This window comes from Papilio xuthus, unplaced genomic scaffold (genome assembly GCF_000836235.2).
Source record: "Papilio xuthus unplaced genomic scaffold, Pxut_1.1 DF826945.1, whole genome shotgun sequence".
NCBI lineage: Eukaryota > Metazoa > Arthropoda > Insecta > Lepidoptera > Papilionidae > Papilio > Papilio xuthus.
Window position 1 is genome coordinate 4504050 of NW_013531704.1, and position 26609 is coordinate 4530658.

General features: G+C 33.8%; 5 protein-coding genes across 7 annotated transcripts in view; 2 read left to right on the top strand and 3 right to left on the bottom strand.

Annotated features, from left to right (window-relative positions):
- The window catches only part of LOC106120968 (nuclear pore complex protein Nup160 homolog), a 5060-nt gene extending 879 nt beyond the window's left edge, over positions 1-4181 (bottom strand). The window contains exons 1-13 of the mRNA XM_013316439.1: positions 3927-4181; positions 3748-3853; positions 3358-3574; positions 2964-3069; positions 2419-2614; positions 2037-2209; positions 1616-1779; positions 1437-1530; positions 1077-1228; positions 719-888; positions 559-640; positions 358-481; positions 6-208 (exon numbers count right to left, since the gene is read on the bottom strand). Of these exons, the coding sequence (XP_013171893.1) occupies positions 6-208; positions 358-481; positions 559-640; positions 719-888; positions 1077-1228; positions 1437-1530; positions 1616-1779; positions 2037-2209; positions 2419-2614; positions 2964-3069; positions 3358-3574; positions 3748-3853; positions 3927-4020 (1881 nt within the window). The 5' untranslated portion in view covers positions 4021-4181. The remainder of the gene's footprint in view (positions 1-5; positions 209-357; positions 482-558; positions 641-718; positions 889-1076; positions 1229-1436; positions 1531-1615; positions 1780-2036; positions 2210-2418; positions 2615-2963; positions 3070-3357; positions 3575-3747; positions 3854-3926) is intronic.
- Positions 4182-4339: 158 nt separating this feature from the next.
- On the top strand, positions 4340-7300 carry LOC106121503 (probable ATP-dependent RNA helicase DDX20; the record flags this gene model as incomplete). The annotated part of the gene is made up of 3 exons (XM_013317195.1): positions 4340-4640; positions 4768-4938; positions 5283-7300. Coding segments are annotated over exons 1-3 (2370 nt in total), but the record flags the coding sequence as incomplete, so codon positions are not given.
- Positions 7301-10126: 2826 nt separating this feature from the next.
- Positions 10127-14462, bottom strand: LOC106121020 (F-box/LRR-repeat protein 16). Of its 2 annotated transcripts, XM_013316497.1 has the most exons (7): positions 14290-14462; positions 12423-13101; positions 12219-12341; positions 11902-12070; positions 11608-11803; positions 11208-11356; positions 10128-10973 (listed from the first exon to the last, which is right to left on the bottom strand). In XM_013316497.1, exons 2-7 carry the CDS (start codon positions 12993-12995, stop codon positions 10825-10827), a joined length of 1359 nt encoding a protein of 452 aa, XP_013171951.1. In that variant the 5' UTR covers positions 12996-13101; positions 14290-14462; the 3' UTR covers positions 10128-10824. The 2 variants fall into 2 exon arrangements, with proteins under 2 accessions (XP_013171952.1, XP_013171951.1); XM_013316498.1 differs by lacking the exon at positions 12219-12341 and having other exon boundaries at positions 10127-10973.
- Positions 14463-15043: 581 nt separating this feature from the next.
- On the bottom strand, positions 15044-22080 carry Psa (puromycin-sensitive aminopeptidase). Of its 2 annotated transcripts, XM_013316914.1 has the most exons (13): positions 21575-22080; positions 20531-21492; positions 19986-20175; positions 19779-19892; positions 19258-19392; positions 18915-19028; positions 18173-18265; positions 17819-17968; positions 17406-17683; positions 16992-17211; positions 16709-16831; positions 16327-16548; positions 15044-15994 (listed from the first exon to the last, which is right to left on the bottom strand). In XM_013316914.1, the coding sequence occupies exons 1-12, from the start codon at positions 21965-21967 to the stop codon at positions 16336-16338; spliced, it is 2985 nt and encodes a 994-aa protein (XP_013172368.1). In that variant the 5' UTR covers positions 21968-22080; the 3' UTR covers positions 15044-15994; positions 16327-16335. The 2 variants fall into 2 exon arrangements, with proteins under 2 accessions (XP_013172368.1, XP_013172369.1); XM_013316915.1 differs by lacking the exon at positions 18915-19028.
- Positions 22081-22606: 526 nt separating this feature from the next.
- On the top strand, positions 22607-26388 carry LOC106121211 (protein disulfide-isomerase TMX3). The gene is made up of 8 exons (XM_013316745.1): positions 22607-22865; positions 22947-23196; positions 23435-23618; positions 23772-23919; positions 23991-24213; positions 24394-24610; positions 24810-25005; positions 26345-26388. Exons 1-8 carry the CDS (start codon positions 22826-22828, stop codon positions 26365-26367), a joined length of 1281 nt encoding a protein of 426 aa, XP_013172199.1. The 5' UTR covers positions 22607-22825; the 3' UTR covers positions 26368-26388.
- The last annotated feature ends 221 nt before the right edge of the window (positions 26389-26609 follow it).

Consider the following 26609-nt stretch of genomic DNA (forward strand, 5'->3'; position numbering starts at 1 on the left):
TGGGCGTTGGGTGTGGCGGAGGCGGGCGGCGTGTGCGGCGCGAGCAGGAGGTGCAGCAGGCGCGGCAGCAGGCGGTGCTGCGGCGCGGCGCACGCGAACAGTCGCCGCTCCAACTCGCCCGCGCCCGCCGGCGTCGCCGCTCGCTCCCACCGCGCGCCTGCCACCACCACGCGCACCGCGTCCATAGACAGCTCGCCCGTCTCGCGACCTACACAACAACATTTCGTACACATTTTACTAAGTTCGTAAACAAGGTTTTTCTAATAATACAATAACTGTTTAACCAATTGCAATAACCAACTTATATTTAAAGATGTTGGTATGTTTCTTAAATAAAAATTTGTAAGAAATATTTACCGATTTCTGGTAAAGTATCATCAGGGGAGAGCATCATCTTTTCGAGTGGCTCGAGTTCGCGCACCAGTGATATGCCGGCGCGGCGCACCACCGCGCACCACCACCCGCTTTCTGCGTCACTTTTCTGCAACAAATGAAGTTAAATAGTTTATTATCATAGTGATATTATGATGTAGATAAAAATATTAATTTAAAGCTTACATGGTTGGAAACCATAAGACCAAGTGGTTTTTGAAGATTTTCCATGTACTGCAAACACCAACTGTACAAGTCTGACCAGCATCTGAAAAGATAGAAGTGTTTTAAAATGCGTTAGACAACAATTAGCAACACAAAAAAGTATAAGACCATTTCAACATACTTGTACATAAGCTGTGAGTGGTCTGGTGCGGCGGTGCGCGCGGTGAGCAGCCTCAGGCGCGCTTGCACCGCCGCTACCGCCGCCTCGCCCAGCTCCGCCTCCGCCCCACCTTCGCCACCAGCCCCGCCCAGCGCGCCCGCCTCGCCACTACACCACGTGCGCCGGTAGATCTAACACATAAAACAAACATTATTAACACTAGAAATATATCAACTACCAGTTATCCCGACACGTAAAAAGAGAAAAAGTTTATTTTCGTTTACGAGTCATCAGTTTAGGGTGAAAAGGAAAAAAGCTGACAATATTTTTCCGGTATACGGGAAAAAATAATAATTAGAACAGTATCTAAGTGTCGTACCACAAGTGCTTTCTTGATGACAGTAGGTGGGAAAAGGCCAGGAGCGAGTAGGCGTTCGCGGTATTGGTGAGGGGAGGAGAGTTGCGGTAGTGGGGGCGGAGCCTCACGCACCGCCACGCAGCGCCACGACACCTCCGCACCAACGCTAGTAGCTGCACATACACAAGACAATTTAAATTTATTTTTATATATATTACTTATGAAGGTGAACCTAAAATGAATATATAACTCAGGACTTTAAAAGATTTATCATCCACTACTAAAAAAAACTTACTGGATCTTAACTGTTTATACTAAGTTATGAGTGGTTTGTTTTAAAGTTACTTGAGTCATTTTTTTAATTGTACATCATTATCTTACTTGTAATAAAAGCATCTCCATCCGGCTGGTTCCACAACGCCCATATAGCATGGTTACCCTCGCCATAACCAATGGTGTAGTCAAGTAGATCTAGCTGAAATTATACATTAAAACAATTAAACTACTTTAGATGAAAGTTACATATTAAAGGTATTTTTTTTACAAGTTGAGTAACAAACCTGTGGTCCAAATATTTGACATATCTGTGAGAATACAACAGCGCCACCTCCACCATCGTGCATCTTCATAACAACAAATTCGCTGTCATTAGGAAACGACAGGTACACCACTAGTATTATACTTCTGTCCGTGCCTACAATGCTTTTCAACATATGACCTTGAGCTGAAAATTAGTTTTATAGGAATATACAAAACAATAAACTAAAAGTTAGGTAAAAATACAAATAATCTATATTAAGAGCTTACAATCCAGAAAATAACAATGCTGATACATACAACATGCATTATTTAAAAAAATCTAACTGCCACTCCTAGAGTTGTCAAGTAGTAATTATGAGGCCCTTAGGGACAGTTATATGTGTCCAATTAACAACAATGGTATCAGTATTTAAAAAAAAATGAATAGCAAAGTTAACATACGTGGTGGCTTTGGTCGGACTAGGGATTGTGAGAGGGGCGAGGAGACCGCAACCGGCGCTCCGCCTTCGTCGAGCGTCCATGCACGCAGACATGTATCGCCACAGATGGCCACTATCAAGCCATTGGTCACTACCACACCATAGGTTTCAACACCGTCTGTATTACTTTTACCCCTAGAAATTCAGTGTAACTTATTACTAGGCAGAATAAGAAGTTTCGGCCTTTGTAATTAAAATATACATAAGTCGCACTTAGGTCAACACAGAATTTTTTAATACATATATAAAAGTCCATAAAAGTTTTTAAAATATATGGATATTTGACTATAAGTGGATAAATATACAGATTTAAATAGATAATAATCTTCATAATAAAAAATTACCTTAATGCTCCTGTTATTCCAGATAAGAATCTAGGCACAGCCGATTCTCTCTTCAATAGTGTTGTAACTGCGGAGCCTGTAACAGGAAGCTTTACCAGAAGCAAGCCTCCTTCACTGCCATGACCAAATGAAAGAGCAAACACAGCTTCCCCACTATCACGCAGCATCGATGCACATGTGTGTGCTACACCAGTAGCTAAAACAATAATAAAAAAAATTAAACTAATGCAGGCAGCATGAATCTGATTTTCTAAATAAATGTAAAATTATCAAAGAGCATTTGAAAATTCTATGCTACAACGCCTAAAAAGGGCAAATTGTGCAAAATAAATAAATAAACTTATACTTAAATTACACTATTTTTACTTTTACACACATACAATTTCTTCTACAAGCATACCCACTGGATAAAATGGATCCCATGGATCTGTTTTGTAATCACTGCTTATAACATTACTTCTTTAAAATATCTTGTAATGATCACATATTATTAGCTATGTCACTCTGAGAATTAGTACTGTCATAAAAGGTAGAACTCAACTTACTTGTGTTTGCGTATTGATTTAAAATGTAATAATTATTTGGATTATTTACAGCATTTGTGTCATAGAATATAGATGCTGATGTATTGTTACTTGATCCAAATGCTGACTGAAAATAAATTTAGTTTTTTATTTCATTTCATTCTTAGAAAAGTACTTATTAGCTAGAGAATTATAAACATTTTAGGGAGTATAAACATGGTACACTAAACAAGAGAAAATGAACTGAAAGTTGTCTGAATTTTAACTTTTTCAAATTCTTGTTTATCTAATAAAATTTAAGCTCCAATTAGGCTACTCTAGCTTATTGACCCATTTTGTATAAAGATACAATACAGATACAAAGTATTTATCCATAAATAATAATCAAAATATTTTAAAAACAATGAAATTGTACCTTTCTTTCCAATGCTTCTGGATGAGGAAATACAAGTCTATGTACAGATGACACTGTAGCAGCCAAAATTATAACTTCTTGTGTTGATAACCTCTCATAAAATGTTAAATTGTTCAATGGTGGTGTCCCTGGAGCCACTTTGCAGCGCAAATTTGACACTGATAAATTAATATCAAGTGACGCTTCTGACAATTCTATGGCATCTGAAGTTGTTTGCCTATAAAAGAAAAACTTGTAAATTTTTGCTACAGTGTGAACTGCTACACGCATCAGTTAAATGTATAAAAATTTTTCAATTAATGTATAACAATGGATTTTCAAATGGTTGCTAAAAGGAAGAACTTTTGGGTTTAACTTTCATCATCTACTATCAATAAAAATATTTCATACCAGTAAATAAAACGATTTCTAGTATTTGCTTTTTTTGAATCCTTGTACCAATAGCCACCTGCTTTCTGAGGTAGCTTTATATCCTGTAATGTGCTGTGGGTACCACCTGGAAAGTGTAGAGTTAATGTTAATGCTTGATTTGAATTAATGATAAACCCTAACTCAAAAGCAAATATTACCTGTATTTAGTACAATTTCTTTCCATTTTTCAGGTATATTGTGATTAGGTCCAATTTCTTTGAAAGCTACTGACATTGACTCCATAACCTCCATAGCTTAATGTTAACCCTTGTCTAAAACTTGTTCAATTTATTTTAAAAATATACACAACATTTATTTTGCTGTTTTGGAAATAAAAGTTTTTAAAAATTCTTAGACGGTAATATTTGTACCGGAAAAGCGCCAATGTCCACCCAAGCTGTCAAGTTAAATGACAGTGACTTTTTTTTTTATTTTATGACCTGATAACATAGACCTTTAGGTCATAATGACAGTGACAACTGACACCAAACCAAAGAATATGTTCAAAGAGCATCTAAGATAATATACGAGCTAACCTTCGCTTTTGTGCATAGTATTTAAAAACGTCAAATTGTCAGTGTCACTTCCATGTTGCAATTTATCGCTAAATTAATAATAACGTAACCGGCAAATATTTGTCTCACATTTAAGAGTGAATTTTATACTATAAGTAACAAATAGCAACAAAAAAATGGTTTTAGCCCACGATATTAATGAAGGGCATCGTACACAAGATGTTCGTATCAGTCAAGACATTACTTTCGATTCAATGTTGCTTAGAACTCGCACGTTACAAGGATTGAATGATTCTGGATTTCATAGGCCATCACCGATTCAGCTTCATGGTATACCTCTAGGAAAATGTGGATTTGGTAAAGTACTTTCATCATCTTCATCTTGTAGTAGTAGAAAACAAATAATTTACATCAACGAAACACACTTGTGTATTTGTTTTTTTTTTGTAGACAATTTTTGAAAAGACTTCATATTAATTTACAGATTTATTATTAGAAGCCAAATCTGGAACGGGAAAGACAGCAGTTTTTTCTGTGATAGCATTAGAAAAGATAGATGTCAATAAGGGTTTGCAAGTGGTGATATTAGCTCCAACAAGAGAGATAGCAATGCAGATCCATGATGTTATAAAACAAATAGGTGTAAGATATGAAGGTAATTTTCAGTGTGTTTAAATCTCTTGTACAATTTCTGTCCATTCTTATTGGTAGTACAATGTTTATGAATATGATATTCAGCATAGTAAATTTGTTGACTATATGCGAATCGACTAAAAATTTCAATATCTTAATTATTGCAATTTATAAATATTTACATAACAGTCCTATTAAAATTTATCACAATGCATATTGTTGCTTGATTGCACAAAAGGAACTTGTTCAGTAGCCATAATTGTTTAAATTACTCTGAGAAATAACACTAATTGTAGGTGTTTACCATTTCTCTTAGTATTTGTAAATCTAAGATTTGAAGTTATCTTACAATAATCCTTTTTTTAGGTCTCTGTGTTGAGGTTGTAATGGGTGGCCTTCCTGTATTGGATGATGTAGAGAAATTTAAAAAGATTGTCCATATTGCAGTAGGTAGTCCGGGAAGATTAAAACATTTGATACAAGATAAATACATTGTTACCACCTCAGTTAGATTGTTGGTTCTAGATGAAGCAGATAAACTAATGGAAAAAAGCTTTGAGGCCGATATAAAGTATATTCACTCGGTTTTACCACAGCAGAAACAGGTGATAATGAGCAGTGCAACATTTACAGAGATTTCAAAGAATTTTATTAAAAATTATGTTCAAAATGCACAACATATATGCCCAGACAGCACTAATGTTCTTTTAGGAATAGAGCAAAGGGTAACTTTGGTTAAGTATAGTAGTAATATTGTTAAACAAACACAATATAAATTTGTGGAATTAATAAAGATATTGTCAAACAGACAGTTCAAACAATGTCTTATATTCTGTAACTATCAAGCTAGGGTTGTTGAGTTACATAAAATGTTGAATAAAGAAAAGTGGCCAGCGGGGCAGCTGTATGGACAACAACAACAAATTGAAAGATTGGATGCTTTAAAAATATTACAAGAATATAAATGTAGGTTGTTGATTGCAACTGATCTTGCAGCTCGAGGAATTGATGCTTCAAATGTTGATTTAGTTATTAATTTTGAAACTCCTTGCAATTGGGAAACTTATTTACACAGAATTGGAAGAGCAGGCAGATTTGGTTCGTATGGCCTTGCTATTACAATATTAAGTGAGGGAGCTGAACATAATAATTTCAAATCTTTAATAGAATCTCTTAAATTACCTTTTCTTTTAAAAGATTTTTGGTCAAGCACACCATTTTGTATTAAGACTGTACCTGAACAGTGTGATACTCCAGATACAGATAATCCGGATTTAAATAATAAGATTGTTTCAAAAGCTATTGAAGACGTAAAATATTCGAAATTGTGGGAAACATTAAATAGTAATGGAAAAAGTACAGAGGTAGAAAGCTTTGGTAATCTATGTGAATCATTCACAGAACCTGATAATAAAATTGATTTATTCAATGATTTGATACAATCATTTAAACAAAATGAAGTAAATACTGATAGTGAAAGCGTTAATTTTACGCAATTGAATCTTTTAAAATTGCCAGACAAAAGTCACTGTATACAAGAATTACAGGAAAAGACTAGTATAAGCTTAGTCAATAAAAATGATAAGGTGAAAGAATTTAAAAGACATAATGGGAACTCACAAACAGGGACAGAATGTAGTAAAATAATTTTAAACCAGAAAGATAATCATCACCGAAACCCTGATAATAAATATTCTACAAGAGATAACAGTGTGAATAGTAATTTAAAAAATGGTAATAAAAGTTCAACTAATAGTTCTAAAGCTAATTCACCAGTAACAAATCATAACTATGATTTGAACAGTAATGCCACAAACTGTTATGATGAAGCTATTGCTAACAATTATGAAAAAGAGGTTGAAAATATGAGTCAGCGGTTAGCCGATTTTATGTTACCGTCTTCATTTTCAAGCTCAAAACAGTCGCGAAAACATTTAATACATTCAGATAATGCAAATGAAGGTGATAATAAATGTGATAAGAGAACAAGAGATCGACAACACAATAAAACAAAATTTAGTTCTACAATTAAAACTAACGAAAAATTAAATCATCATCAAGAAAATAAAAATAAGGTAACAAGTGAAGTTTTAAGAGACAGTGATACCAGTGAGGAAGAAGAAAATCATATCACCCAATTAGATTCAAGAAAATCCAGGCAAAATTCTCACCATAGACATAAAATGTATGATGAAAAAAGGCAAGCTCCATCTACATCTAAAAGTAAGAACAAATCCAAACAAACAAAAACCTGCCAGTCTCAAAATATATATAAGCCTCAAAACACAAAGGAATATGATAATAAAAAATACATTGAATGGTACAATTCATTAAAATTACAGGTGAGACAAATAGAGCAGATTATTTATTTGAACGAAATAAGCAATTTAAGATGTAAGTAAAATTTTGTCTTAAGAAATCACTTAAAAGAAAACAATTAAACATAGTAAGATCTACAAAGAATAAACAATTATTCAAATGAATGTTCTGTTTGTTGTTATTTCAAGATATTTATGATTTTCCAAGTGGGTGAAATAAAAGAGCTTGTAAAACAGTACATCTAATTGCATTATAACATCTCACTTATTGTACACAATAGGTGTCGAAACATGATTGAAATAAGTACACATACTTAACATAATACACACATACTAAAATGCAATTCAGCAGTCATTTAAATTTTACACATTAAAAATTATACACTCAAGACATACAACCACCAAACGACAATTAACTTTTTGTATGTAGCATACTTTTGTACAATATTTTTCAATGACCAGTGATATACACTAGTAAGGCTATCTGACCCCGTGGGCATAAGTTGAACTAAAATATGACAGCTCACTAACACCTTCCTGTAAACGTCAAAAATGTTACAAGATTCATCTTTGTACTATACCTGTCATGTATTTTCTTTTGTTATTTTTTGTGTCTAAGTATGTTTTATATATATTCTGACAGAACCAACCGCGCCTTCCTCACCGGTTCAGATATCCTTGTTTTACTATAAATAAAATAAGGATAATTTGTGAAGAGGTCCATTACTTAGTTTCACATGTTTTAAAATAAAATGCTGTATGGTAATAGGCGCTCAATAATATTTATAAAGATAAAAGGATTACAAATCAATATAACACAATACAAAAGACCTACAAACTAAATGAAGGACACGACAGACTCAATTTAATATTGCTTGTTTTCATTACTTTTATTACAACCATTTCACTAAAGTCTGAATAAGTCACATTTTTTCAACAATAAGTCTACTCTATAGTTAAATATATACATGAAAGGTGGGTTTTAGATAAATTACATCAAACATTATTCGAAAAACACTAGGAAATAACTACTCTACAGAGTGGAACAATAATATTTACGCAGTTTTCAAGGAAATCTTATGAAAGTTATTGAACTTATTAGGGTAAAACTAGATATTAAATGCTTTTTATTTTTTTCATTATGCTGTGAGAATGAGATTCATAAAATATCGAGCTATAACAAATTCTTATATAGAAGCATTAAAGGAAGTAAAGCAGTTTACATAATTTTGTTGCAACAGATTTAATTACTTTAAACTTGTATTTATTAAAATGTGTCAAATTCACTGTTATATTGTAATATATTTTTATTAATTGGCTTTACAACTGTTTAGTAAAGGAAGTTTTGAAACACATTGTGCCAATTGTACTTTTTAAATTATTTGTCTTATCAAAGAGTTGACAGAATAGTAGAGAATTGTGATCACATACACTGTTGATACTTAAATGTTTTAGGCTCAAAACTATATGAGCATATAATTACGACAAAATCATTAGCTATTTAAAAACAAAAAGTTATATCATTTTTCATGTTAAAATACTCCTTTGTTTCCTTATATACTAGCTAATGTACTTCATAATATTGCTGTCAGACTCCATCTTATATCTTTAATGCAACCCTTACAGCTTTTATATATTGACTAGATTAACTTGTATTGCAGTTCTTATCTTAAAGTTAAGTTTGAAGCATAACAATAGCATCACTCGTGTTAATTCTTAGGATAAACGAGGAAGTAAGGAGACTAGTAAACATCTTTAGATATATACAATGTCCATAATATTTCAGTAATGGTTAAGCAAATTGAAAGTTTTACGCTAACCATTTTTTTCCATTGTCAAAATACTAATAAATTTACAGTCTTACCCAGATTAGCGAGAGTCCGAAGAACTACGATATTTTTTCGCTTAAAGAGGTTTCCCGCTTAGGAAAGTCTTGTGTCGGGACTGTCTAATTTATCGCTTATCCAGGTTGGACTGTATTCTCTTTTTCTCGGGGTTTTTTTTACTATATAGCTTGTGCATTTCTAAAGATGTCCATAATAAAGTTATACTAAGCAAGGTTACAGGAAATTCGCACATACTAGAACAGCATTGAATACACATTGAGTCAAGGACACACACGTTCACTCACACATACAAATGTCGGACGGTATAGCATTACAAATATTGCCAGTATAATAAACTTATAAAAATTATTATTTAATGTTCTCAATATAATTATTATTTATATGATAATTCTGTATGCATTTACACAAAATTCGACTAATAAAAATAATTAAAAATTAATAGATATTTAACTTAATTAAAATATATTGTTTTTTTTTATTAATTGGTCTGTTTGTTAAACATTTACACAGGGATTTGTAACAATAATATAATAAATAACTAAATATTAATTTAACTTTTAAGGTAATTTTGTAACTTGTACTAACTACTACTGATTTAAATATTTTTTAATGAATATATCGATGTGTTTTGCAAATTAAGATTCAGAAATCAATTTTTTGTCCTGGATTTTTTTTATACTAACTTCACGAAAATTAAAGGGTATTGCCATAATCCTGTCATTCAGAAATATGGAATTATTGTTTTAAAAATCTTTTTTAATAATAATATTAGTCTTGAGTACCTCAAATAACCTTTTTAATTTTTTTATGTAAATAATTATGAAACTAATATAAGTCGTAAAATGACAAAATTAAAATCTCAATTGAAATTTAGTAGCATTGGAATAAAAGTAATTTCATTTTTATAACTGTGTTCCTTATATAAATTTGTACATATTATTGCTATATATGAATAACTCTTACAATATAAATAGATAAACGTTTTTAAAAATAAAAACTTGGATTTACAATTGAAACAAATAAAATAATATTAAGTTTTTGAAACTGAAAAAAATTATTTGATAGCAGAACTATCTAGGAAAATATTTTCCATGAATATTATGTTAGTAAAAACCATGGAAGTTTAAAGTTATATATTTTCCATAAGGTACGATGACATTGACATGACAAAGAGAACACAATGTTTACAAAAATATATCTATTGGACTATTGCTCCAAGTTATTAGGGAACAATACGACCATTTGAGCATTTAATTAAGAGCAAAATGGTTTAATGACTGGTTATCAAATACTGTGTTTTTGTTATATATTAGTGCATTTAAGAGTCTTTACACTCAATTGGGAAACAGAAAAACTACAAAACTAGGGGGGAACATGTCTAAACATGTTGTACACATAAGGAATTCACAATTATATGTTGGTATATAGAAACTACATAAATGTAGATTTACAACATCTATTTGACTTGTTTTGTAATTAAAAGTGGGGGATCACGACAAATAACACCCAATATTTGAAAAAAACACTTATATAGCAAAATTGTTAATATCGAAAATTAGGAATTTAAATACACCTATATACTAACCTAAAACTAAAGCCTGCTTTTTATTGATTAACATTGTAAGGCATTGTCTTTTTCAATAATGTTGTGTGAAATTGACTGAGATGAGCTTATATATTGTGTAAGATTGCATTTGAACATTTTATTTTTTTTAATTATATATATGTATGGCACCGCATACCTTACTCTATTATGAGGCATCTCGGCAGGTGTTCGTGCAGGTAATCAAAGAGTTCGGGGGAAGCACCCGGACAGTTCGTGAGCTCCAACTCTCGCAACTGTCTCAACTGTATTAGACTGGAGAGGCCTCCTGAAGTCAATAGCGGACAACCTACAAAAATAATACATATCTACATACTAGTTTCTCTCATCAAAATATTTATTACAAAGACATTTCTATCTAAAAATGAAAATATATGCCGTTTTCCTATACCAGAGCTGAAGTAACATTTAATTTATTTTTACCAATCTAGGCAAACAAGTAGCGGGATTCTCATTTTTTTAAACAAAGGAACGACAGATGTTAAACTGATATACAGAAACAATAATAATAATAATAGTGTACCTGCGAGTGAGAGAAGCTGCAGGGAGCGCATGCCGCAGAGATGTTGTACGCCAAAATCTCGCAGCTGCGAACACCAGCGCAGGAACAGTGCTGCCAGAGACTGCATCGTGCTGATGTAGCCCACTCCGATGTCCGTTATGTGCACGCATCTTATGTTAAACAACCATATGTATTATTACGTTGTTGTTTGTGTGTGTGAATAATGAATACCCATAGTTTCGTCAGTCTTAAATATTAATTGCCGTACCTAGAGTGGTTAAAGTGTCGCAATGGTTGATTTAATTTAAGAAGTCCAAGTTTAGTGACGGTTTATGTAATTTATAATGGTTAGATGATGTGACTTTGTGAACGGTTGTAAGACATAGGGTGTTGTGTTTCATTATAAGTTTTATGGTATTACCTATCGAGCGTAAGCTCCTCGAGGTGGTTGAGGTCGCAGGCGATGTACTCGAGCGCGTTGTCTGTAACGCGGGGGCACCAGCTGAGGTCGAGGCTGCGCAGACGCGGCAGGTTCTCCGCCACCAGTTCCACACCTTCGTCCGTCACCTTGCTGCACCCGCTCAGCGACAGGACCGTCAGATTGGGTAATGAATGCACTGAAAACATTAAATTGTTTAATTTAAAATATGTTCACATTACCAAGACGACGATATTTATTACTTTAGTGTTCTAATTAGTTGGAGATATGCAATACCTATATTAACAATCCCATGATTCGTAAGCTCCCAACAGCTGTGAAGTCGCAGCACGCTCAACGAGGCGCTCTGCTTGGGGGAGAAGTACCCGAGGGCCGCATCAGTAACATGGTACGCTTGCAGTGAGAACTCGTACAGCGAAGGCAACAGTTGCGCCACCGCGCCCACCTGCAAGTACACATGTTTAACTGAACCAAATCATCGTCGTACGATAAGTCAAATACATTCAAGACCCAGAGCGTGAAAAACATGAATGCAAATGTTATATTATGAACTCGTTAACGGGATGTAAATGTGTTTATTAATCAATACTTACAGCCTCATCAGCAACATTAATGCAATCAGTAAGCGTGAGTGAAACTATACGCGGGGTTAGACATGCCCACAAACCAGCTTCTGTTATTTCATTGCAGCCTGTTAATTCTAATTCAAACAGAACCTAGAAATAAACATTACAACTATATTATTCTAATTCTTTAAATTTAAGACAGACTCAATTCTAATGTTTAATTAAACCAACCTGTAAATGATCAAGTATAGCTTCCAATCCCCGATCGGTTATAGTGCATCCTTTCAAACTAATGGCATGTATGTGGTGAGCAGAGAGAGGAAACTGCCTTATGAATTCGTTAATGTCGTCGTCGGTGGCGGACACTAGCACGACTCCCCGTATGCCCCGTCTTATTATAGAGTTGTAGAACCTCTGCATGCAGCACCCGGAGGCGGAGCGCAGCTCGCGGCAGTCCAGCACCGCTACCAGTCCATTCCACCAGCGAGGAGACGAATATAGGAGATCACGCCATTTGGTGCACACTTGCGCTAGCGTGCGGCGTTCGTTTGCGTTAAAGTAAAGAAAGAATTTTTCCAGGAATTTCTCATCTAAGATAAATTGAGGCCACAATAAGGGTCGCGGTTCGAGGCGTTTCCGACGAGGCACGCGCGGCGCAGCATGCGCCGGTCCACAGAGGGCGCTGGCCATGCGTTCGACGACGCCAGGGGAGCGTTTGCGTCCGCGCAACCCCAGCCCGGTGATACGGCGAGACAACTCCGCCGATGCTCGCTCCACCACTCCCTGCGCCGACACAGACGACATCTTGACCCGCACGCGCCGGATGGTGTCCGCCGGCCGCCCGCCACCCGGCCCCGCTCCACTCGCACCCCCCGCCCCGCCTGCACCCTGCTCGCAGCCCGCCACCGCGCTGACAACCACAACACAAAAGCTTCGAAATTTGCAATATAGTTTTTTATGCATGTCATCTATTGACCTTAATAATTAAATAACACATATGAAGCAGTTTTTACATTATATGTTTTGTTTGGGTACAGATTATTTTTTTAGTAAGTTTAATTTGTATCTTAAAACAGTTAATACACTAATTTGCTACTAAATTTAATTAATAACTTTTAACACAATCTTCATATATATATAATTCTTCTGTGAGTATGTATGTCACTGAACTTCTCTCAAACGACTGGACCGATTTTGATGAAATTTTTTGTGTGTGTTCAAGGGGATCTGGGAATGGTTTAGATTCACAATTTTGTCCGCTGGACAATGTTTTTTTTAATTAATTTTTAATTTATAAGTAGTTGTTGATTTTGGAATGTTTTACATTGGATCCGACAGACGGCGCTACCATCGCAGTGTCAAATTTTAAATAATATTCAAATTAAAGACGTGTAGACAGGACAACGTCTGTCGGGTCCGCTAGTATATTATAAATGGTTATTTTGTAAATCAAAAATAGATATTGTAACCTGTTGCTAATACTGATTATACTTAGGAACTATATATTAATCCTAAAAATATAAGAATTATAAAAAATAACATTTATAATAATAATCTCCATACATTCTATTCAAAAAAGTCACAATGCCATTTACCTACTCACGACCCACTCTTTCCACCCCACATTGGCCTAGCCATTTTCATTAATATAGTAGCTTGTTACATTTTGGTTTTAAAAAGTAATGTGTTTATGTTTTCACAGGTTTTTTAATATGTTATTATCTTTATCTTCATTGAGTACAAAAATTATGTCTATATGTTAAGGATCTTTGATGTATTCTTCATAACCTATTTTTTTTCAAATCATTAAATTATAACTGTGTATCATTTGTATATATTCGAATATTTTATTTAAATGTAAACAAATTGTTAAAATCAAAATTAAAAACTCTATTGTTTAAGAGTCTAATAAGAATATTAAGGTATAACAGTAATTTTTAGTATATACGTAAACAGCACCTTAAATAGCTGGATTTATAAAGTAATAGTTTAATTTTGGAAACATCTTTTTACTGTAAATACTCAATAAGTAATTAAATATATATTTTTAACGGCACATAAACAAAAAGATCGATGGGATTTTATACAAAATACAAACCTATAAATATGAAACTGTCAGCACAAGAGATTTCATCGCTTTAATTTTAAAACGATTTACAATTTTTATGTTTTTACACTGCACCATGTGAATTAAGAAAATTAGTTACGCAAAATAAAATATTACGAAATGCAACGAAATGACTAGATAAGTGACGCTGTCACAGCATGCAGCCAGCAGCCATAGACATGTAGGATAGAGTATATAAAACTTCTGAACTTCTGTATCTGTGCATAACAAAGAGTATGTTATGTACTCATCGCGCGTGTCAGAATTAAATTCTTTGATGACATTTATTTATGCAATATATGTAACTAATAATTAGTATAGGTAGAAAATGTAATATAATGTAATACATAACATACTTAGTTTATGTTTACTTCTGCCCTCTCTGATTTACACTATGCCTCCAAAGCCTCCGTTATTTATTACATAACTACGTATTTATATAAACCTTGCTAAGATACAATCCAACAGAACTTCCATTCCAATATTCCTTTTATAACATCCGTAGCCATAACGTGGTGGTCAATCTTTTACTATAAATCATACGATTTCTATTTCATTAATTTAAATGTCAATAAGCCATATCTTTCAAAGCAATAATTCAACAACACTCACATCCCAGATGACAATAATATTCATTCCTGGCTTGTGTAGTGCACTGGCTTGGTCTTGATATTCTCCATGCTTTCCTCTAGCAATGCAAACATTTTTTAGGGAGATGGGGACGAGTTTACGATGGAAAAAGTAAACAACATTTTGCAGGTACTCTTGTACACTTTATTGCAATAACACAGTCTTACAAAACAAAATCAATGATACAATGAATTAAAATGATGGTAACTACAAATCATAATCACATTATATTACTGACCTAAACTTGTCAATAAGCCGTCATTTTAAATGTAAGTAGGTAAATAACACTAGTTTGACAAAAATGAACTATTGCACATTGGTCCAAAATTACGAAAATAACCTTAATTTCATCTCTAATCTAGCAATTCAATAACCAAATAAATGTTAGAGCTATACGAATGAAGTAAATTAAAACCGCATTTAGCACCACCAATATTTTGTAACATAACTCTAAGATAAATTAATATTTTTACACATTTACACAACACGTCACATGTAAAGTGGATGTGCCCGCAATAGCTTCATAGTTACTGTAAGATGGTAATTAGCAAAAAAGTTAAATGTGAATATTTAATTATTCACTAATAAGATGTGTTAAATGTTTATTTTTTTATTAATAAGGTAAAATGATAGAAATGCCCCTAAGCAGTGTTGAAATTTAACTTTGTACTATAAGAACACTGCCATAGGAATAATGAATGAAAATGTAAAAACAAAAGGAACAGATTCTACAACAAAATCAATATTAAATTATACATAATGTACGTGGGTTTTTTTTATTTAGCCTTAGCAGATAGTGTTATAATTATAAAAAAACAACAGTGAAATTTATGTCCTATAAGAGATAATTTAAGCTTTGACAAAACGCCAAAGAAATATTATTATGCTGCAAATAAAATTTTGAGATTGTTTTGACTACCTACAACAAAATAAAGTATGATGTTATAAATTGCATTTTGTATAATTTAAAACGTTTAGCGCTGATCATAAATAAAGCTAGCTTTTAGATATTCGGCTTGAAACATAACAATAATTTTCGTTGTAGTTTCAGTCTTGTCATTTGATCCTGTAAAAAAAAAATTAAAATAACTTATCTGTATACAAAACTTTTTCTGTAGTAGTGTAGGTATTTACTATATTATAGCATGTTATGTACTAAGTTAATATAATTTTGGATAAACACATCACTATCACGTCTTTATCCCATTCAATGATGGATCGGTACATCAGGTTTTCGTTTTAGATAAATAAACATGTACACAATAATACTAAATTACATGGTTAGGTTTATTATTCTTCAAAAAGTTCTATGTGGCTTCTGTGTTCTATGTGGTGCCTATATCAGTGCTGGTTAAAAAAAATCACTATCCAATATATATCCGGGCTTAAGATACTCACGAGTGCAGTTTAGTGATAGGGCTTGAGGTATGCGTCGGTGGAGGCGAGGTCGCGGCGCAACCAGGCTGCGTTGAGGCGCACAGTCTCCAGAGCCTGCTGCACAGACCGCTCCGTTCCCGGCGAGTGGTGCGTGCGGAAGAACTCTTCGATCTCCTGGGCACTGGCCTCCGATGCGAAGTTCTCCGTGGTCGATTTCACCAGGCGAGCCAGTAGGAAACCACCCTTAAAAAACAAAAAGAGTATTCAGAACTACAGAAGAACATTGTAGAAAGCTTAACTAGTTATTTAGATATCATTATTTTCAACATTACTTTCTCGTAATGTTAAAGTGTTGTTTTTATGGCTCGTTAATGCGAATGGTAACAAAATAACATCAATTTACCTGGTAGCGGTCCATAAATTCCTGCCAGTGATCCTTGAAGAATTGCCACGCGAGGTCACGTCCGTTCTTACTTACCGCCACGGATACTATCACAAATACAGTATCTTGGGAACGGACTTCATCCTGTACAAATATTGAAACAGTAATATATTAATTAATTAAAAAGCATAGTTTTCAAATAATCGAATTAAAAGCGAAGATAAATAAATCTTCCTCAAAATTCTTTTTGGGAGCGAATTTTTTTATTTTATTTTGATATTGATGGGTATAAAATCCAACTCACCGATATAGCGAAGTCCAGCACACGTTTCAATAGTTCTGGGTCCTTGACGGCGCCGAGCGCGCGGCTGATGCGGTCCTTCTCCTCGTGCAGGTCAGCAGCGCGGTACAGCTGCAGGAAGCGTTGGAAGGTTGCGTCGTCAGCCTCCGCGAGCACCGCGCGGTAGCACGCCGACCGCAGGTCCGCCGGCAACGTGGACACGCCCGCAGCGTGCTTCTCGAAACTATATTATGACAAATCTCACATTAACAATGTTAATAAGAAAAGTATAGAGATTAGAATACTTTACTTATCAATGCCATATAACACAAATGTTTTATTTAATATAATAACTAAATATTTTAGAATGAAGACAATAGATACTATATTTAGTCCAAATGCTTTATGTAAAGTTCTACAAAGAATAATTATACATACCGGATTTTCGCCTCTTTTATAGTAATAGGATCTTCAAAACTAATCATTTTGTTCAGTACAAAACTTCTTAAAAGTGTATCGAGATGGCTTTCATTTTCCGCTGCGTCCCAACCCAATCGTTTAGTGACGCCAGAGAAAAGTTTTCGTCCATAGTTCTTCAAAGGTTTATCCAGAGCTGTATGCGAGAACAGAGCCGCCAATTTAGACAAACAATTTGAGATTGTAGACCAAACTGTGAAGTTATCTTCATTAACAAATGCTTCCATAAGTTTTAACGACTGTAATAAAAAAAAATAAAAAAAACGATTAAAAAAAGTGTCACAACATGCATCATCATATATACTATTAATTAATAGTATTAATATATCAAACAGAATATACAGGATAAAAAATAAAAAATAAATGATGTTTACCTCGGCAGTTTGAGTGTGTCCAGCTTGAACAAGTGCGAAACAGTCATCGAGTAGGCCCAGCCGGTCGAGCGGCGGTAGCGAGCCATCGCGGATAGCAGTCACTAGCTGCTCCAACATCTTGGGCGGGTAGCGCGTACGGTAGTACCCCACCTGAATCATACACAATGTATCGGCATCAAATACAAATTCAGTTCCTTTAACCTTTATGTATAAAAGTGAGTTAACACATTAAGAGCCTCACAGACCATTGCTAAAAAGTGTTAACTATCAAATGTTCTAAAGAATCATTTTTAATAATAAAGGCAATTAAGAAGCACTTCTTTAAGGAATCCTGTTAATATGAGGAAGTCTTACAGTTCCAGGATTAAGTTTGACCCAAGAATTTTCCGCGACATTCTCCAACACAACTTCTTGGCTTCTCTTATCCAGTACAGTTGACAGAGCGACCTGAAAAATAATATATTTAAATTAATAATTTGATAACATAATCATATGTAGTAATCAAAGTAAACATAAGTGTTGATAACATTCAATTGTACTGCAAACATAAAACAGAACTATTGCAATTATGATATGGAAAATACAAAGTCATATTAAATAAATACATACATATAAGTACACTACTCCAGTCCGCAAGTACTTTATACAACTGTTATTTATGTCTAAATGTACTACAATCGAACTTGGAGAAGCGAGTATCCAAGGGATTACGATAATTTCTCGCTGTTAAAGGTAGTCCATCGGGATCTGACAGTAACTCTCACTTATCCAGGCTCAACTGTTATTTTATAGTATTTTAGTATCTCAAGTCAAAACTACAATACATTGTCTTTCACTCCTTGTGTTTATTATGGATTTTAAGTGCCGCAACACTTGTATTGACACCTATTGCTGTCCTTGTCTTTATTATAGAGAATATGAAGGAAGACAGTACATTAAAGGTCCAACTCAACTAATTTAAAGACAGTGCTACTTTATATCATAATGTTTGGAAGTCTGATTTAAGGTTAAAAATAAGGACATGGATTATAAAATTTGATAATATTTCTTACATATTGTATTACTTATTTACAATGTTGTAAGAGTTTAATATTACTTTATAATTTTCGGGTATAGCACTATGTATTGAAGCGCACTCCTTCTGTGCACTAAATGGACCACATCTGGAAGCTTCTTGTTCTTGTCGATTGACCAATATATTCTGTTGATACTGTTACATGAAAATATATAACGACTTATGTATGATATAATACATTGTTTTTTGGATATACGTTTCATACGGTCAAATGTATTTTATACAACAAACATTTAAAAATAGGTCAACGTTAATATAATCTAACATTGATAGATAAGATAATAAAGATTTGTAGTCATTGATATAATTGGCGACCTTTACATGCAAACATATTGTATTTTTTTTATCAATATATTTATATTACCTTTGAAGGTTGCTCCTGTGTTGATATGGTTATTGGTATCATCCACAGTGAATCACCACCTTGACTACCATCGGCACAGAATTTCTGCTGGGTCAATTTCAAAATACGATTTGCTCCTCTTTGTTCGGAACATACCTAAAATTATTGTATTAAATTATAGATAAGAAATTGTATGGCCTACAATATGTAATACAAATAACTTTAACTTAATATATATCATAACTGTTACCAAAAATGGTGAATTTCATATATTTATAAATTCACTTTCTACATTTCAACATACTAAAATAAAGTAAGTACTACAAATATGGGGAAATGCAAATGCAAAGTACATACTTTTTTCAAATTTACTAGAATCTAAAATCATTTTGAATCAGAAACTACAAATTTCACATTAAAATATGTTTCCAAAATATGAAAAAAAAATAAGATAAAAACTGTAAACATTAAACAAACATATGTAAAATTAATTGTAAAATGAATAAGAATAAATGAGCTATGTATCTTTAATAAACATATACCTGCACCACTGGAAAGCCCATTTGTTTTGTCCAAGTAGACATTACAGCGCCTACAGGTTTATTTGAAGCCTCTTCTAATGCTGCCCATAAGTCCTCCGTAAAAGTATTTTTATACTAAAAAGAAACAACAACAAAATTATAGTAGGTTGATTTTAACAGATAAATATCATGCCAAAGTAAAAATTATGTCAAAAAATATTTACTTACCTGGTGTCGTGTAAGATAAATGTTCATGCCTTTACGAAAATCATCATCCCCAATATATCTGTGCAACATACGAATCACTGAAGCACCTTTGTTGTATGATATATCATCAAATATCTCATCTATTTCAGATGGGTGGCCTACGGGCACTTCTATTGGATGTGAATTCTTCAAGCAATCCAATTCTAAAGCCCTGGGAAAAATATCAGATTAATACAAGTCACGACTCATTATATTCAAAAATTATGCACATAAAATTATATGAAAGCAGAACAAATGCAAAGGTGAATGACATTCATTCAACCATTGGCAATGTTCCATTTTTGTACTAAAGCTGAAATAAATTGATAAACACATGACTAAGCAAATGTTTGATGAAGAAATTTATGCCCCTTTGTGAATTACATTTAGCATAACATACCTAAAATGTATATTCAAACATTTACACATAGACTTATGATATTAAAATAAATCAACTTAAATTTTTATACTGTACATTATTAATACTTATTTCAAATATTGTAACATATACATATTTCCTCACTTACCTAATATAGGTCTCTGTCACAAATTGTGTCCAGATATCATAGTCAGGGAACAGATGATTCACACACAGGAATTCAACAAAAGATGCATACCCTTCATTCAACCAAAGGTGTGTCCACCACTCCATAGTGACCAGATTACCAAACCATTGATGTGCCAGCTCATGACCAACTACAAGTGCTATCCATTGCCTTCTCACTGCTGAAGTATGCTCTTCATCTACCAATAGGCAAGTCTCTCTATATGTCACTAGACCCCAGTTTTCCATTGCACCAGCAGAAAAATCAGCAATTGCTATCAAATCAATTTTCGGCAAGGGGTATGCGATGTCAAAATACTCTTTATAATATGGTAGAACTTTGGCAGCAACTTCTAACGCAAATAATCCTTGCTTACTTTTACCCACAGGTGTATAAACTCGGACTAAAACTCCATCTCGAGATGTCATTTCAACGTAATCATACTCACCCACCACTACTGCCACAAGATATGTGGACATTATGGGAGTTGTATCAAAGTGAACCAATTTTTTGCCCTCTAATACCTTTTCGTCTTTTACTGGCATATTTGAAAGAGCTACTCTATCTGACGGAACTTCTAGTGAAATATCGAAAGTGGCTTTTATAGCAGGTTCATCCCAGCAGGGAAAACATCTGCGTGCATCTGTAGCCTCAAACTGAGTGACAGCAGCGTAACGCTCCTCGCCGCTGGGAGTTAGATATTTGCTTCTGTAAAGACCCTTCATTTTGTCATTGATTTCGCCAGTAAACTCACAGTACAGTGTAGCATCACCTTCGCGGAGAGCTTTTTCGAACACAATAACTGCTGTCTCATCCGATGTTGATAGCCGCACTTCCACAGGAGAGAGAGTCGGGTTGGCACCTCCATCCCCATATTCCAATTTCACGCTAGTCAACTCCAAATCTAAACAATTGAGTACAATTTCTTTGGTAGAATTCACGATCTGAAAGTGAATACGATGTCTAATGCGTCACATGGAAACGAGATTTTTGCAACAACTAGATTATGATGAAATTCTTTCTTACCGATACTTTCACCTCTGTCTTTCCACTAAAAGTGAATTTCTCGAGATTAGGAACCAATTGTAATTTGTAATGTTTTGGTACGACATTTTTAGGAAGTCGTTGGAACGGTTTGTTTTCGGGCATTGTCACTTTTTCTTTCAAGATCGGTAATGTGGGACGCTCAACTGAGAAATACCGTAATGACCGAGTGACAGAGTGAACTCGCGTTGCAACCGCACCCGCACCGCTCGCGCCGTAACGTACCCCCCTCTCCCGTCTTATCGCCACGAGCTCTTGTTTCGTGTAACGGTGTTCGCGTAACAATTTGTAATTGCGATTTAAATTATAGTATTTTCTGTTTTGTAAATTACATGTAAATGAATTACGTATAATGCGTAACAACTGTAGCGTCATGGAATGAAATTTATGTGACGCTGGCTCAGTATTATAGTGAAAGTTTTCCACTTAAAAAAGGCAAGGGCCTACCAATGACAACCTAAAACACAAAAAAACCTGACATTTCAATTTTTAACTTTATGTCTAGCTAACATTATGCCAGTCCAGTAGAGCTAAAAATCAACGCTAGCAAACAACTGACATAATGCAAACACTGTATGGCGCAAGTGAGCCCAAACAGTCCGTGTTGGCCAGCACTACTGTCCTACTGTACATAAATCAAACCAGTTATTATTACAAAAGCGGTGCTATCGCGATTCTGTCAGAGTATAGGTGCATAAAACCTTTTCCGACGTAAAAGAAAAAAATTACAAGACTGTTAGAGGAGCAATAGCATTGCTACTTTTTAAGTTAACAGGGGGGCGCTAGTGAGCTGTCATAACTTAGTTTTAGTTTTGCTCACCGGTTCAGATAACCTTGTCGGTTTCTTTTATAGATTTTGTGCAGCATTTCGGGCGTAAGGAACACCAAAAATTCAGATTCAGATAGTAGTTTTTTTAGTTTTCTGGTTTGAACTTCCATTGTCTATGGGTGTTTGATTGGTAAGATTTTATAAACTCTTTGGTAAGATTAGGGTAAAAAGGGGGTATGGGGGTGCTGGCAGCACATCAATATCAATACTCAAAGTGACTTGATGAATGACATTCACAGTACCACAGAGGTTGTATCAAGTTGTACTGTGAGTTTTTTGTGGTGTTTAATCTAACCAATATTAATTAAATTAACAAAAGGCTATGTAAATCTGATTTATAACCATTGAAATCACTATTCTCTCAAAGCGTTTCCATTCTCGCAAAGTTCTTACCTGAAGTAACTATGAAATTATGGAGTGGACATCTTTTTTTCTTTATAATTGGTAAGTTAATAAGACAAACATACCTTGACAGGACAATTGAAATCAAGTGAATTTAAATCCAAATTTCCTATTAATTTACAGCCTTTTCATCAGTATCATCTTCACGGGTCTTGGAGTTAAGTGATAAATTTATCGATTTAAGCGGCGATGGAATGTGGTTCGTAAAGTTCTATGCTCCATGGTGTGCGCATTGTCGGCGTTTGGAACCAATATGGGCACATGTGGCCCAGTCCTTGTACAATACCGCGATTAAAGTGGCAAAAGTTGATTGTACACGTTTTCCTACAGTGGCTACTCATTATAAAGTGAGAGCTTACCCAACAATAATGTTGTAAGTACAAAAACTGGTAATTTAAAATTTTTGTACTATTGTAAGTCCATTTAATGCACGACTGCCCTTGTTATATGCTTTTTTTTAATAAGAAAAGGGGGGAAACAAGCATCTGTGACAACTAGTGATTTTACACTAACCTTTAATTTGTAAGCATTACTTTCTTGACTGACTGTACTGACTAGTACTTAATCTTAAAAACTTCGATGTTCTAATGTCAATATATTTTTACCAACAGCATAAAGGGATCGCTCCAACATGAGTATACTGGAGAAAGGGAGAAAGATGATATGGTTAAATATGCAACGAGGATGGCTCAGCCAGCTGTTCAGAGAGTCACACATGCAGATAGCATTGGATACTTAAAAGAATCACATAATATCTTTTTTGGTTATGTGGGGAAGACAGAGGGACTTTTATGGGTAAAAATATCTTGTATTTATGACATAAGCCATGGTTTTTTTTAATGAATTTGCATAGTTTTACTTTGCCTCTTTTTTTTAAATGTTTAACTCAATGATTAGACTTATTGCATTAAGAGACATTTAATCTTACATTTCCAATTGAAATTCCAGGAAATGTTTGCTCTTCATGCTGAAAAATATCAGCCTCATACCTGGTTTTATGTAATGTCTAAAGATGTGATTAAAAATGAGATAGATCGGCCACATAATGACACCGCAGTATTTGTTTACAAAGAGGACGGAGTTTACTTCTTTGATGGTATTTATATTTTACAATGATTTGTCACAGTAAATCTGAGCTTAAGTTCTACAGAAATGTAAATTTTACAGCTTGTGAAGACCTGCTTATAGACCAAGAAGCTTTGAACACAACTTTAGATAAATGGATCAATACTGAACGGTTTGGATTTTTCCCAAAAATTACCAGAGCCAACATTAATCACTTTATGGATATTAATAAATACATAGTGATAGCAATAGTGTCTGAGAACAAGCTTGGGGAAATAACACAAACCGAGAGAGATTTTAAGGATATGATTGAAAGTATTATTCGGTAAGTAAAATTATAGTTGTTCATTTTTATACTAGGATTTAAAACAAAATTACAATATTTTTGAAGCTATTTATGTTTAAAATTTGGATACTCACTTTTAATAAGGGTGCACTTTACAACTCAATGTATTTCAGAAACATTTGTATGAAATGTTATTATGGGTTGTTTTATAATTTTTAGAAAGAAGAAATCTGAACTTCATGAGAATTTCCAATTTGGATGGATGGGCACTCCAGATTTGGCAAATTCTATTGCCATGTCTGACCTGACAGTTCCCCATTTGCTGGTTTTGAACTCTACCACAAGTCATCATCACATTCCTGACGATGACCCTGTCCTGATGACACCTGAAGCTGTTGTATGGTTCCTCGAACAGATATACACCCAGCAGGCACCTGTAAGTTTTATGTATTTTTATTTTATTTCCTGCTAATTTGTGGAATTTTGTACTGTAAAAAGTTTCCATATATAATTAAACCTGTAAAAATATTTTTCTTGCAGGACACTTAAAAGTTTGTGGTCATTGTTTGTTGAGTAAAATTACATGTTCATATTTTTACATAATATTTGTTCTTTTAATGCGAGATAAATTACAGGCATATGGTGGTGACTATTGGCTGATCCGCTTATACCGAGCATTCTTCGAGGCGCGGACGACTCTGAGCAGCATGTGGCGCGGCAACCCTGTGCTAACCGCACTCGTCTTCGGCCTGCCGCTCGGCTTCCTCTCCCTCATCTGTTATTCTGTCTTCTGCTCGGACATCCTCGACTCCGATGAAGACGAAGAGATCGGTAAAAATTTAAAATATATGAGATTCGTAAAAATGTATCTCTAAATCATATGAATCTTCAAAATATCCTAAACATTTGCGACTTAGGCGCGAACACTTAAATACTAGTCAAGTTTATTATGTGTGTAGAAGTTACCTTTTAACTTTTAAGATGTTTCTAGTCATCTACCAAAGAGTATATTATATTTAGCCGATGTTTATTATTTCATATAATGAGATATATCGTCGTTTGTTACTTGTGTTGTTGTGCTACTTATGTTAAAAATAATTATGTTAATAATTTTATACATTAGTAAATTACATGAAATGTTTTTTACATTTTATTGCTTTTGTGCTGGAAAATTAGGAATATTAGTTGTATAGCTTGGATCTCAATAAAGCCGTTTTATGCCTTTTACTATGGGCAATAAATGTTAGTTATAAGACAATGTTTGTTTGTATAATGTTTAATATTATAGTGTTGTTCCTGTTTAATTTATTATATCTGTCGCTTAAGAAATAACTATGAATATTGATAATCTAACAACTTTAGTTTCGTATTTTGCTATACTATGGTACTATTTAATAGCTATGCACAATATTAATACAAATACTACGTTGTTAAATTAGTGACCATACATGTTACATACTGTATTTAGCTAGCAAATGATATGCTATGGCATGTTAGGCCACGAGTAGAAGTTTGGTATTGGCTAAATAGCTTTTATTATACCGCTAACCATTAGGTTTATTAATTTGGTTTATGATAAAAATGCCTACGTAGCAAATCATTCAACTCGGAGAAGTCTTTAACGATTTCTTGAATTTTAAAGATTGATTATTGCTATTAAATTTTAAATAAAGGGTTAATTTTGCAAGACATATCACTTGCGATAGTATTTTGACAATCTGAATTAGCTTATCTTCAAACTGTTAACATATTAATGTTCTAACTTAGACTTGAATAACTTACTAGTCTTTATTTTAGTTATTAAGGTAAGAAATGTGATATGTTTACTATTAATTGTTTTTAATTCCAATATACTTAGTTTCTAAATCATATTGTAGGATTTTTTTGACAATATTGGTAGATGTATTTAAAGGAAAAGGAGCTTAATTTATAGTGCTGCGATGTAATGGGTGAGTTTGTAAATATAATTTCTATGTATTCACGCGTGAAAATGTAAAGACAAGTGAAACGTTTTGCTTATTATTCCTTTAGCTTATGAATAAATCTTGATTACGTTCCCGTGACTTGGATCTCAGAGTCTGAACTGAACATCAGGTTTGCACCATAGGCATTCTTATCACGAAATGTAGAAATATCTCTCTTATAAATAACAAACATTTATTATTTTCAGAATCCCACGAAAAGAAGGACTAAGTCGCCGAATATAATTTTTAACAATAAAAATAGTCGAAACTTTGAAGCCCCGAGAAAATAAATTTCTCATTTTTAACTTTTATGTAACAGTATTTGTGAATACGAAATTGATTTTGATTTTTGTCTAAGCTTAAAAAGAAATTAGGTTATTTATTACAAGCACTCTAAATATTTTTCCTATTTATAGCCGAGTATTCAAATCAAATCTCATACTTAAGATAATTTATTAATTTGTAATTAGA